Below are 13004 nucleotides of genomic sequence, written 5' to 3'. Positions count from 1 at the left end.
AGAAACTACCCAAATGACCCTGATTTAAAAGTTCACATACCCTGGTGATTTTGGCCTGATAACATGCACAGAAGTTGACACAAATGGGTTTGAAAGGTAACGTCCTCACCTGTGATCTGTTTGCTTGTAATCAATGTGTGTGCATAAAAGCTGAGTGAGTTTCTGGGATCCAGACAGACTCTTGCATCTTTCATCCAACCACTGATGTTTCTGGATTCTGAGTCATGGGGAAAGCAAAAGAATTGTCAATGGAGCTACGGGAAAAGGTAGTTGAACTGTACAAAACAGGAAAGGGATACAAAAAGATATCCAAGGAATTGATAATGCCAGTCAGCAGTGTTCAAACTGTGATTAACAAATGGAAAATCAGGGGCTCTGTTAAAACCAAGCAAATGCCACAAAGTATCTCGCCTACAATACGCCAAACAGCACAGAGACGAGCCTCAAAACTTCTGGAACAAGGTAATTTGGAGTGATGAGACCAAAATTGAACTTTTTGGCCACAACCATAAACGTTACATTTGGAGAGGTGTCAACAAAGCCTATGATGAAAGGAACACCATTCCTACTGTAAAGCACGGAGGTGGATCGCTGATGTTTTGGGGATGTGTGAGCTACAAAGGCACAGGAAACTTGGTCACAGTTGAAGGAAAGATGAATGCAGCACGTTATCAGCAAATACTGGAGGCAAATTTGCACTCATCAGCCTGGAAGCTGCGCATGGGACGTACTTGGACGTTCCAACATGACAACGATCCAAAACACAAGGCCAAGTCGACCTGTCATTGGCTACAGTAGAACAAAGCGAAGGTTCTGGAGTGGCCATCTCAGTCCCCTGACCTCAATATCATTGAGCCACTCTGGGGAGATCTCAAGCGTGCAGTTCATGCAAGACAGCCCAGGAATTTACAGGAACTGGAGGCTTTTTGCCAAGAAGAATGGGCAGCTTTACCATGTGAGAAAATAAAGAGCCTCATCCACAACTACCACAAAAGACTTCAGGCTGTCATTGATGTTAGAGGGGGCAATACACGGTATTAAGAACTGGGGTATGTAAACTTTTGATCAGGGTCATTTGGATGTTTTTTGTTGTCATTATGATTTAAAAATAGAAAACACAGTTGTTTATCAATAAATGGTTTCACCCAACCACTAACCATGAGTGGGGAAAAAAGTTTTTGTGTTATCATTCATATTCTCTGAAAAAAGGCCAAGAAAGCAAAAATTCTGCCAGGGTATGTAAACTTATGAGCACAACTGTATTTACTAGCTGGGAGGTCCGTATCGTGAAATACCGTGACTGAGGTCTTGAAAGAATTCAAGGCTGAGGTCACGGTATTTCACCATACGGACCGACCTTAAAGGGATAGTTCGGGATTTTTGACATGAATCTGTATGGCATCCCCATCAATAGTGTCGTGCAAACACACTGACTTACCCTGACAGCATCCTGTGAGTCCAGTTCTTGTCCAGTTTTGGTCCAGACGAAAGTAGTCCGGCAAGTTTGTTGGGGTCACGAAAGTAAAACGTTTTTCGTCTCAAAACAGTATGTGTTCAAAAGAGCGATATATTTGCATCACAAAACCGTTGCCAAATAAAAAGTCAGACCTCGAAATCGCTTGGCACTATTTTCTCTCCCTTCTTATCACTGCGCGCTGCCGCCAGGTGACAGCCACGGCTGTTTCATTCATTGTTTACTAGTGATGGGAATTTCGGCTCTTTTGGCTCTTCTTACTATAAGGAGCCGGCTCTTTCGGCTCCCAAACGGCTCCTGAGATTTTATTTTTGATTTAAAGAAGTACGCCACCCCCAGATGAAATTGAGTCAGTCCCTGCAGTCCTTAGAGTTGGATGAGTGAGCCAAAGCGTTTTGTAGCCGACCCAGCCATTGCCCTGATCTATAAACGCCCAGGTTAGCTTAGCTTAGCGTAGTCGCTGTAATCCGGCGTGTCCAGCTAGCATTGTCGTTGCAAAAGTGAATCAAATAACTCAAGATTTTTTATAATTATTTCTCATGACCTGTACATTCACATCGAGTACACATATCAATGCAAATTAACACGAAGGGATTTACTAGACCAATTTATATCTGGAACTATTTTCAGCCACAGCACAGGCAAAGCACCGCTGCAGGCGCAAAGACACCGCGCAGCGCCTGAAAACGGGTGCGCAGCGCCTGAAAACCCGTTTTCAGGCGCTGCGCGGTGTCTTTGCGCCTTCCTTTTCCTACCTATTCCTTTAATTGCTGCAATTAACTAGTTAATTCTGATTCTATTTCTCCTCTCAGTTATAATCTGTCCTGCTTTTGAAAAGATCCTCTCTGGGGGGACAGATGCTGCCACTATACACATCCTCCGTGCCATCACGTGTGTAAGCCGTGGATAGAGTGCAGCCTTGGTCTCCCACCAGCTTAGTGGGTCTGCGTTTCGCTGTCACCTGGCGGCAGCGCGCAGTGATAAGAAGGGAGAGAAAATAGTGCCAAGCGATTTCGAGGTCTGACTTTTTATTTGGCAACGGTTTTGTGATGCAAATATATCACTCTTTTGAACACGTACTGTTTTGAGACGAAAAACGTTTTACTTTCGTGATCCCAACAAACTTGCCGGACTACTTTCGTCTGGACCAAAACTGGACAAGAACTGGACTCACAGGATGCTGTCAGGGGTAAGTCAGTGTGTTTGCACGACACTATTGATGGGGATGCCATACAGATTCATGTCAAAAATCCCGAACTATCCCTTTTAGCTGGTAAATAATATATTTATTTTTTTCTTTACCAAATTCTAACAGAAAACGAGTGTGTCTGAAAGGGAAAACTGAGCCGAGCCGCCATTTTGAATCCTCATTCACGGCTGTAATGCAAATGGCTTCCTCCTCGGTATACAAGTGCACTTCCATGGCAGGAAAAAAACTACATTTTGCCGCCTATGTAGTCCCCTATTTATACAAATAGGAGTCATTCAGGATTCAGCCATGTTTTTGCTCGGCGATGGCAACAATTAGAGGTTTTTAGCTTTCTCCTGAAATGTTTTCTTTTATTTCTTCTCCCTCAGGGTAGTAAAACTCGCTTTCGCTGTGAACACTGTCGTCATCGCTATCCATGCTGGAAAATTAATGCTATTCTCCTGAGAAATGCTGGCAAAAATTTATAAGATTTTTTTGATAATCTTATAAATAAATTTTATAAAAAAAAGATAAATGTTGACAAAAATGCTCCTGTGTTTGTTGTTGTTGTGAACGAATGAGTCGCCAGAGGTCCGTAACTGGGGTCTGTACTGTAGGATACGGACCTGCTCACCAGCCAATCAGAACGCAGGATTTGGACCGCGAAAAAAATAAATGTGTTTATTGCTGAGTTTTAGTTAACAGTTTAAGACCATATTTTCTATCAGGCATGTTTGTCTCCTAACCTCCTGGCAGAGGCAACCAGGAGTTCTTTTGGGTTGAAAATATATTGTACGAAAGGGATTTTATGCGTGTGCAAGCTCATATTTATACCCCAGGGAAACCAGGCATGGTTAAATGCAACATTAGAGTTCCTATGGACCGAGAGAAAATCACTGACAGTTTGTTTGCATTCATTCATAAATAATTCTTTTAAATGATGTATTATTTAGAGAACGTACTACTAAAGAGTAAAATTAACATCGCTGTCTCTCTCAGGTTCGAAGGTGATTCTGGTGGGTGCCACCAAACTGCCGTTTTCCCACAAGCCCTTGCTATTGTATAATGGTGAACTGACGTGCCAGACGCAGAGTGGCAAGACGAGCAGCGTACTTCTGAGCACACACTCTTTCCTCAACAATGTACAAACGAGCAGCAGCAAAGAGCAGATCCAATCCCAGCTGCAGCAAGCCATCAACCTCAAGAGGTGTACATGAACTTTTTTTTTTTTTTTTTGTATTTATATTACTTATTATTTTCACTAAAACATTTTGAAATTTTTAGTGTTTGAATGGTACACTGTGTAAATACACACTGTGTGTGTATAGGTTCTCAGCGGCGTGGTCTTTATGTTCAGCTTTGGGCAATACGGAGGCCTGGGCGGAGCTGGGAAGGGCGTGTCTCCATCACATGGAGGTGGAGTTGGCCATCAGAGTGTATCGCAGCATGGGCAATGTGGGCATGGTGCTGTCACTGGAGGACATTAAGGTGTGTACAGAAGCCACGCCTCCTTCACTATGTGTGACAAAGACAGTGGCCATGCCTCCTTAATTATTTCTGACAAACATACTGGCCATGCCGCCTTCATTTGGTGTGACGCAGTGGCCACGCCTCCTTTACTTGGTCTGACAAACACCGTAGCCACGCCTCCTTAATTATTTCTGACAAACACAGATGCCACGCCTTCTTTACTCGGTCTGACAAACACAGAGGCCACGCCTCCTCCACTCGGTCTGACACAGTGGCCATGCCTCCTTTACTCGATCTGACAAAAACAGTGACCACACCTCCTTTACTCGGTCTGACAAACGCCATGGCCACGCCTCCTTAATTATTTCTGACAGTGGCCACGCCTCATTCACTCGGTCTGACAAACAGAGGCCACGCCTCCTTCCTCATTGGTTCTTACACAGAGGCCACGCCTCCTTCACTCGGTCTGACACAGAGGCCACGCCTCCTTCACTCGGTCTGACAAACACCGTGGCCACGCCTCCTTCACTCGGTCTGACAAACATGGTGACCACGCCTCTTTCACTTGTTCTGACACAGTGGCCACGCCTCCTTCACTTGGTCTGACACAGTGGCCATGCATCCATCACTTAGTCTGACAAACACAGAGGCCACGCCTCCTTCCCTAAATCTGACGCAGTTGCCATGCCTCCTTCACTTAGTGTGACAAACGGAGGTCTCATCTCATTATCTCTAGCCGCTTTATCCTGTCCTACAGGGTCGCAGGCAAGCTGGAGCCTATCCCAGCTGACTACGGGCGAAAGGCGGGGTACACCCTGGACAAGTCGCCAGGTCATCACAGGGCTGACACATAGACACAGACAACCATTCACACTCACATTCACACCTACGCTCAATTTAGAGTCACCAGTTAACCTAACCTGCATGTCTTTGGACTGTGGGGGAAACCGGAGCACCCGGAGGAAACCCACGCGGACACGGGGAGAACATGCAAACTCCACACAGAAAGGCCCTCGCCGGCCACGGGGCTCGAACCCAGGACCTTCTTGCTGTGAGGCGACAGCGCTAACCACTACACCACTGTGCCGCCCCCAAACGGAGGTCATGCCTTTTTTTTTTTTTTTTCTTGTTCTCAGGGAATAGAGGATCAGAATCTGCTGGCTGGACACCTAGCAATGTTCTGCAACGACTACAACCAAGCTCAAGACCTTTACCTGGCTTCCTCATATCCGATGGCAGCACTAGAGGTTTTTCTGTCTCTAACACACACACACCAAGGGGCATTTCAGTTCTGATACAGCTGTAATAGTGTGGTTGAACTGTGTGTGTGTAGATGAGGAGGGACCTGCAGCATTGGGACAGTGCTTTGCAGCTAGCTAAGAGGCTACATCCTGATGAAATCCCTTTTATATCTAAGGAATACGCCATCCAGCTGGAGTTTGTGTAAGCTTTTCCTTGCATCAATGCAGCAATTAAATTAAACTTTCATAAAAGTGAGCCACACTCGCCGTACAACTCCAGCCGTTTATCATTTTTTTTCTAAGACGCTGGTGTTTTTCATTATTTAGTGGAGATTACACAAACGCTCTGGCTCACTATGAAAAAGGCATCACTGGAGACAACAAGGTAAGAGCATTTGGTAGTATTTTACAAGGTGGTGAGCGGTGAAATCCTACTGGGAGTTAGAACGTCTTATCTGTGTGTTTTTGTAGTTCCAGGAACATGACGAGAGTTGTTTGGCTGGAGTGGCCCGCATGTCTATCAGGATGGGAGACATCCGCCGAGGAGCCAACCAGGCCATCAAACACCCAAGCAAAACACTGAAGAAAGACTGCGGCGCCATTTTGGAGAGCATGAAGGTGTGTGTGTGTCAATTGCCGTGGTAGAAGAGCAATAAAACACTTCAGTACATGCTGTTACTGGAAAATAATCCACTTCGGGGTGGTAACAGTAACTCCCCAAGTTATTTTTGTTACTCATTATTATTTTTTTAAGAAAAACAAAAGAATGCTCTTTTTTTCTTTGTGCGGTCTGGATTTTTTTTTTCTCTTCTGCAGCAATATTCGGAGGCGGCACAGCTGTATGAGAAAGGCCAGTACTACGACAAGGCTGCTTCGGTCTACATTCGCTGCAAGAATTGGTACAAAATATTAAACCCTGGTCATGACACGGGCACACATTTACTATAAGGCCCGAAATCGTATTTTAGTGATCATGTGACCCTGTGACTTTTCACCTGTGTTTCAGGGCAAAGGTTGGAGAGCTGCTGCCCCATGTGTCTTCTCCCAAAATTCACCTGCAGTACGCTAAGGCCAAAGAGGCTGATGGAAAGTATGTGTGCGTCATCATTTACATTCTTCAAAAAAAAACGATGTCCTCGATTTCTGTCTTTAAAAGTTCATACCCGTTATCGTGTGTGTAGATACAAAGAGGCTGTGTTGGCCTACGAGAGCGCCCGGGACTGGGACAGCGTGATCCGGATCCTCTTGGAGCATCTTAATAATCCAGAGGAAGCGGTCAGGATCGTGCGGGAGACCCAGTCCATCGATGGCGCCAAGATGGTGGCCAGGTCTTAGAGAGATGTTTATAATGGAAGACATGATGATTTGCAGAAATCTGTTAACGTTTGATTTCATGAACATGCTTATGACCTGCAGGTTTTTTCTGCGTCTGAGTGATTACGGCTCAGCCATCCAGTTCCTGGTGATGTCACACTGCAGCGACGAGGCCTTCCAGCTCGCCCAGCAGCACGGCCAGATGGAGGTGTATGCTGACATCATCGGTGAGGTCACAACACTCGCACACTTTTGTCTAGTTTGTTCATCCGGCTGCCTGACTGTCTGTCTGTCTCAGAATATCGATCTGGCTGTCTTTTGTGTCTGCCTCTTTTCCTGTTTCACTGCCTGTCTCTCTGATAAAGAGAAATATAAGAAGCAACAAGTACTCTCTCTTGAACTTTCTTAGATATTGTGTGTGCGTGTGTTTGTCGTCACCAGGCTCCGAGGCCAGTATGGAAGACTACCAGAGCATAGCCCTCTATTTCGAGGGAGAAAAGAAGCACCTGCTGGCTGGGAAGTTTTTCCGGAAGTGTGGCCAGTACAGCAGGGTGAGTGCGCTCTCGCCGACTGTCCTTCCCATTCTCTCGGTATCTCTGGGACTATTGTTTTTCAGGCTTTATTACATTCACAGGAATCGTTCATCCTCTTTGCATTTACCTCTCCATGTCTCTGTCTTTCTCAGGCACTCAAACACTTTCTGAAGTGTCCCAACACTGATGATAATATGGCTATAGAAATGGCAATCGAGACGGTAAGGACTGAACAATGATGGCGGTGATGAAAGATATTACAGCTGAGTTAATGAACCAAACAACGCATGGACTTTTGGCAGTGCAGATGTTTTGCAGTTATGTCAGGGGTTCTCAATCTTTTCTGCTTCGAATCCCACCAATTCGTACTTGTAACGAGTCGGAGCCCATTAATAAAGATCCCCAATTATTTTGGCTCGTCTGTTCTATTAGAGTCTAATAACCTATTGGAACATGTATTAATGGGATACGACATCACTCCCTGTTACAGAAGGGAGTCCAGGAATTAAATAAATGCAATAAAAACAAATTGTTTTTAATTGTAGGTATTGTATTTAAAACTGTACGGATGTGCCAGAAGCCAAACCAAGCATGCAGGGCATTCTCAGTCAAAAGGGATTAATGATCCAAAAGTGGAGTCTGGTCCATTAAAGGAACAGTCCACCGTACTTCCATAATGAAATATGCTCTTATCTGAATTGAGACCAGCTGCTCCGTACCTCTCCGAGCTTTGCGCGACCTCCCAGTCAGTCAGACGCGCTGTCACTCCTGTTAGCAATGTAGCTAGGCTCAGTATGGCCAATGGTATTTTTGGGGGCTGTAGTTAGATGCGACCAAACTCTTCCGCGTTTTTCCTGTTTACATAGGTTTATATGACCAGTGATATGAAACAAGTTCAGTTACACAAATTGAAACGTGGTGATTTTCTATGCTATGGAAAGTCCGCACTATAATGACAGGCGTACTAACACCTTCTGCGCGCTTCGGCAGCGCATTGACACGGAGCCCAGTATGCTGAGCCTAGCTACATTGCTAACAGGAGTGACAGCGCGTCTGACTGACTGGGAGGTCGTGCAAAGCTCGGACAGGTACGGAGCAGCTCGTCTCTCTCATCTCATTCTCATTATCTGTAGCCGCTTTATCCTTCTACAGGGTCGCAGGCAAGCTGGAGCCTATCCCAGCTGACTACGGGTGAAAGGCGGGGTACACCCTGGACAAGTCGCCAGGTCATCACAGGGCTGACACATAGACACAGACAACCATTCACACTCACATTCACACCTACGGTCAATTTAGAGTCACCAGTTAACCTAACCTGCATGTCTTTGGACTGTGGGGGAAACCGGAGCACCCGGAGGAAACCCACGCGGACACGGGGAGAACATGCAAACTCCACACAGAAAGGCCCTCGCCGGCCCCGGGGCTCGAACCCGGACCTTCTTGCTGTGAGGCGACAGCGCTAACCACTACACCACCGTGCCGCCCGCAGCTCGTCTCAATTCAGATAAGAGCATATTTCATTATGGAAGTACGGTGGACTGTTCCTTTAACACAAGAACTCATTGCCATGTTTGTGTTCAGCAAACAAGCAAGTTATTAAAACCAAGAAGTGGATATAGAAACCACTCAATGGGATAGAGCCTTACACGCTAACAAAGAAGGATTTTTGCTATGAAAGAAAAATTTGCTAGCTAAATTTGACATTTGTAGAATAAATTTTGATCATGTTGTAGCCGGAACTAAATACAAAGGCAATAGTTATGCATTCTATTAATTAACTTAATGTGAAGATACACTACCGTTCAAAAGTTTGGGGTCACTTTGAAATGTCCTTATTTTTGAAAGAAAAGCACTGTTCTTTTCAATGAAGATCACTTTAAACTAATCAGAAATCCACTCTATCCATTGCTAATGTGGTAAATGACTATTCTAGCTGCAAATGTGTGGTTTTTGGTGCAATATCTCCATAGGTGTATAGAGGCCCATTTCCAGCAACTCTCACTCCAGTGTTCTAATGGTACAATGTGTTTGCTCATTGCCTCAGAAGGCTAATGGATGATTAGAAAACCCTTGTACAATCATGTTAGCACAGCTGAAAACAGTTGAGCTCTTTAGAGAAGCTATAAAACTGACCTTCCTTTGAGCAGATTGAGTTTCTGGAGCATCACATTTGTGGGGTCGATTAAATGCTCAAAATGGCCAGAAAAATGTCTTGACTATATTTTCTATTCATTTTACAACTTATGGTGGTAAATAAAAGTGTGACTTTTCATGGAAAACACAAAATTGTCTGAGTGACCCCAAACTTTTGAACGGTAGTGTAATTAAGAGATCAACAGATTTTAAGGAATTTTTTTTAAAGATTGTGTATATTTTTAGTCTTTTGTGTTTGTAATTATTTGTATCTGTACGTGCACGACCCCACCAGCTCTGCTGATCAACTTAGTGTTTAAATAAATTCATTCATTATGAGCTGGAAAATTATCCATCCGTTGATTTCCCCGACATCTCAAACTACCTGGTGCTGCAGACATCATTCTGCATGGACACACGGATGAAAACCTGGAAGAGCATGGAGGAGTACAACTTTTTATATGCGGCTGGGTTAAAGATCTGGGGATCAGGACACTACAAGATAAATCCTGTATCATTTTTGCCCGGGTAAATAAGAGTTCCTGGGCTTTTTGTACGCGTCTTTGAGAAGGTTGCTAGGACGCTACAAATTTTAGTATCGGGTGTAAACAAACCACAGCTGTTCGATTCTCAATCCTCCCTGCTTTTTCTCTTCCAGCAGGCATCATAGATCCATATAATTTACCCACAAACAGATTTATTTATTCAGCCCACTGCTCGCTCTCTCTCTCTCGTGTGCCGTGTGTGTTAAAGTGCATATCACGGGTAAATTCAGGAGCAAGATCAGTGTAATTCTTCTATTTTATATTAAACTTTGGTCAAATATCACATTTTGCATTTTGTGCATTTTTTTTTTTTTACCTTGCGCAATACCAGAAAAATTCAGTTGAAATCAAGCCGTTTGAGGCAAATTGGTCCGCATCTGAAAAAACTTGGCGTTTGGATTTCCCGGGAAACATTGATTTTCGTGACGTTGCGTGCGGGACGCCTCCCTCTGAATCCTACGTCAGCGCTGGTTTGTTTATGAGAAAACGACCTGGTTGTTTTCTGCAAATTTCTTCAACGTTATCGCGTAATTATTAAAACGGTTAACAGATGTATCGTAGGAGGGTGTAGCAACATTACATTCTTCATCCAAAGGTGAAGTAACATTGCACTCAGGTGACAATTCCATATTTCAATGCAAAATCGCTAGCTGCTAAACTTGGTCTACACAGGCTGTGCACTGAAACCGTGCAAAGCTCTCGCAGCCTGCTGGCGCTTCCGCAGGTGACGTCACAAATCTGGCTCCAGACTCCCTTGGAATTTTTCCAGATGCGTTTTATTTTATTTTTTTCTACTGTAGACAGATGGCCTTGTGCAAAATTACCCTTATGGATGAGTGTGTAAAGGGACATTCTTTCATATAAAAAAAACACGAAATTGGTCCAGGATATGCACTTTAAAGGTTAAATGTGACAAAATAAAGGCTTGTTCTTCTTAATTTACCAACAAATATATTTATTTCACTTGAAGTGTTTGGCAAACCAGCTACCGGATTTGGGACACGATGACATCCTGAATTATTTAGTATTTGGCTTCAAACTTGAAAAAAATTCGCAGCCCACTCGATGGCGCTTCGGAACACAGAGTTATGTATCGTCGGGCTAATTTCCAGCAGCAATTATTTCTTCAGCCATCTTTAAAATAAGAGTGTTCAAGTCTGTTAATTTGGTTTCTGCACTGATTGATTTAGTTTTAGGTTAAACATAAATTCAGTGTGTATCCTAATGCCAGTTCCTGAAGTGTTTAATTCGCCGCAAAAAAGCATTTTGCCAACACTTTCATCTCATCTCATTATCTCTAGCCGCTTTATCCTTCTACAGGGTCGCAGGCAAGCTGGAGCCTATCCCAGCTGACTACGGGCGAAAGGTGGGGTACACCCTAGACAAGTCGCCAGGTTATCACAGGGCTGACACATAGACACAGACAACCATTCACACTCACATTCACACCTACGGTCAATTTAGAGTCACCAGTTAACCTAACCTGCATGTCTTTGGACTGTGGGGGAAACCGGAGCACCCGGAGGAAACCCACGCGGACACGGGGAGAACATGCAAACTCCACACAGAAAGGCCCTCGCCGGGCACGGGGCTCGAACCCGGACCTTCTTGCTGTGAGGCGACAGCGCTAACCACTACACCACCATGCCGCCCCCCCCAACACTTTCAAATTTTTAAAAATTTTTTTAAAGGACAACACATCGTACTTTTTTTTTTTTTTATTAGTTTACCACAGAACGTAAACTTTTCCATCCTAAAGACTTTCGAAATAAAGACGAAGGAAATATTACTGACTGCTAACACTGAAGACTTGTTCTATAAATGTTCAATAAACAGCTCCTTACAGAAAACTTGGGGATGTACAAGTACAGTAAATCTCATCGCATTGCTTGATTGAATGAATATAAGTAGTTTATTCTTAAAACTGTAATATTATCTGTGTATTTTCACAGGTAGGAGAAGCTAAAGACCAGGCTCTGAGCAATCAGTTGATCGATTACCTCATGGGAGAGAGTGACGGAATACCAAAGGTAAACTACATGTCTAAAGACTAAAATTCAATAAATTGAGTTTTAAGAAAAAAACCCCAAACCTTTTGGCTATGGATAATTCCGTCAAATTGTGATGAAGCGAACATGAAGTCGAAGCTAGCAGAATATGAAATGCAGCAGGATAGGCCTAGTGTTCCCTGGTCCCTATGTTCTTACATTCATATGCTCACATGTCCCTGTGTTCACAGGGTTCTGTTTACAGGTTGCTATTTTCCCATTTCACTATGCTTCCAAGTTTCTCTTGGTTCTATCGATATCCAGCTCCCTATGTTCCCAGATCCCTATATTCACACGGTACTATTTACCAAGGTCCATATATAGATGACTTGCAACCACGTGATCAAAATGCGCTACGTCATGAGCGTCCACCATGATGGTGGATGCGCAAAGCAACTAGGATGGCAACCGCTGAAAGCGTGTCTGTAAACAACACTGAATCTTCTCAGTATTACCATGATTTGAACGGTCGAGCGAAGATTCAATACAAAGAGAAGCTAGATACTGTGTGTGGTTTTGATCCATATTATTTAAAAAAAGTGGGATTTTCTGAGGATAAGACGCTTCCACTGACCATCGAGTACCCAGATCAATTTGGAAATCTTAAAGGAGATACGCAGAACCATGGCCTCACTTTTTGTTTATAAATGCCTTGAGACCTCAAGAATAGCACAGAAATAGTTTTAAGCGTTAACAATAAATCTAATATAGTCATTTTTACAATTAAAGTGATTCATATAGGTAGCGGTCTGAGTGAATGACCTTGACGTCACAGCAGGAAGGCTATCGCTATTTCCGCTATACTAAAACACAGAGCTGACTGCAACTCCGATCCTCCATTTTGAGCTAATTTATCGCCATGCCACGTGGATGTGTTCCTGGTGGGTGTAGCAACATAACAGAAGGTGGATTTATGTTGCATTCATGGCCCAGGAATGTTCAAACTCCAAAGATTTGGATGCGTTTTGCGAGAAATTCACGGGCACATTTTACTGATGACTCATACAAAACCTCTGATCTGTTGAGTAGCGTTGGCTATAAGCCTGTACTGAAAGAG

General features: G+C 43.9%; 1 protein-coding gene across 2 annotated transcripts in view; it reads left to right on the top strand.

Moving 5' to 3' along the window:
• The window catches only part of wdr19 (WD repeat domain 19), a 44202-nt gene that overhangs the window by 14113 nt on the left and 17085 nt on the right, over positions 1-13004 (top strand). For both annotated transcript variants that reach the window (XM_060916657.1, XM_060916656.1), the window contains 13 exons: positions 3663-3870; positions 3992-4151; positions 5270-5380; positions 5467-5576; positions 5702-5759; positions 5846-5992; positions 6191-6273; positions 6381-6464; positions 6556-6702; positions 6791-6915; positions 7130-7239; positions 7374-7442; positions 11852-11929. In XM_060916657.1, the coding sequence (XP_060772640.1) occupies positions 3663-3870; positions 3992-4151; positions 5270-5380; positions 5467-5576; positions 5702-5759; positions 5846-5992; positions 6191-6273; positions 6381-6464; positions 6556-6702; positions 6791-6915; positions 7130-7239; positions 7374-7442; positions 11852-11929 (1490 nt within the window). The remainder of the gene's footprint in view (positions 1-3662; positions 3871-3991; positions 4152-5269; positions 5381-5466; positions 5577-5701; positions 5760-5845; positions 5993-6190; positions 6274-6380; positions 6465-6555; positions 6703-6790; positions 6916-7129; positions 7240-7373; positions 7443-11851; positions 11930-13004) is intronic.

This window comes from Neoarius graeffei, chromosome 3, assembly GCF_027579695.1.
Source record: "Neoarius graeffei isolate fNeoGra1 chromosome 3, fNeoGra1.pri, whole genome shotgun sequence".
Classification (NCBI taxonomy): domain Eukaryota; kingdom Metazoa; phylum Chordata; class Actinopteri; order Siluriformes; family Ariidae; genus Neoarius; species Neoarius graeffei.
Note: the sequence above shows the minus strand (reverse complement) of the source record. Positions and strands in the feature narration are given on the sequence as shown.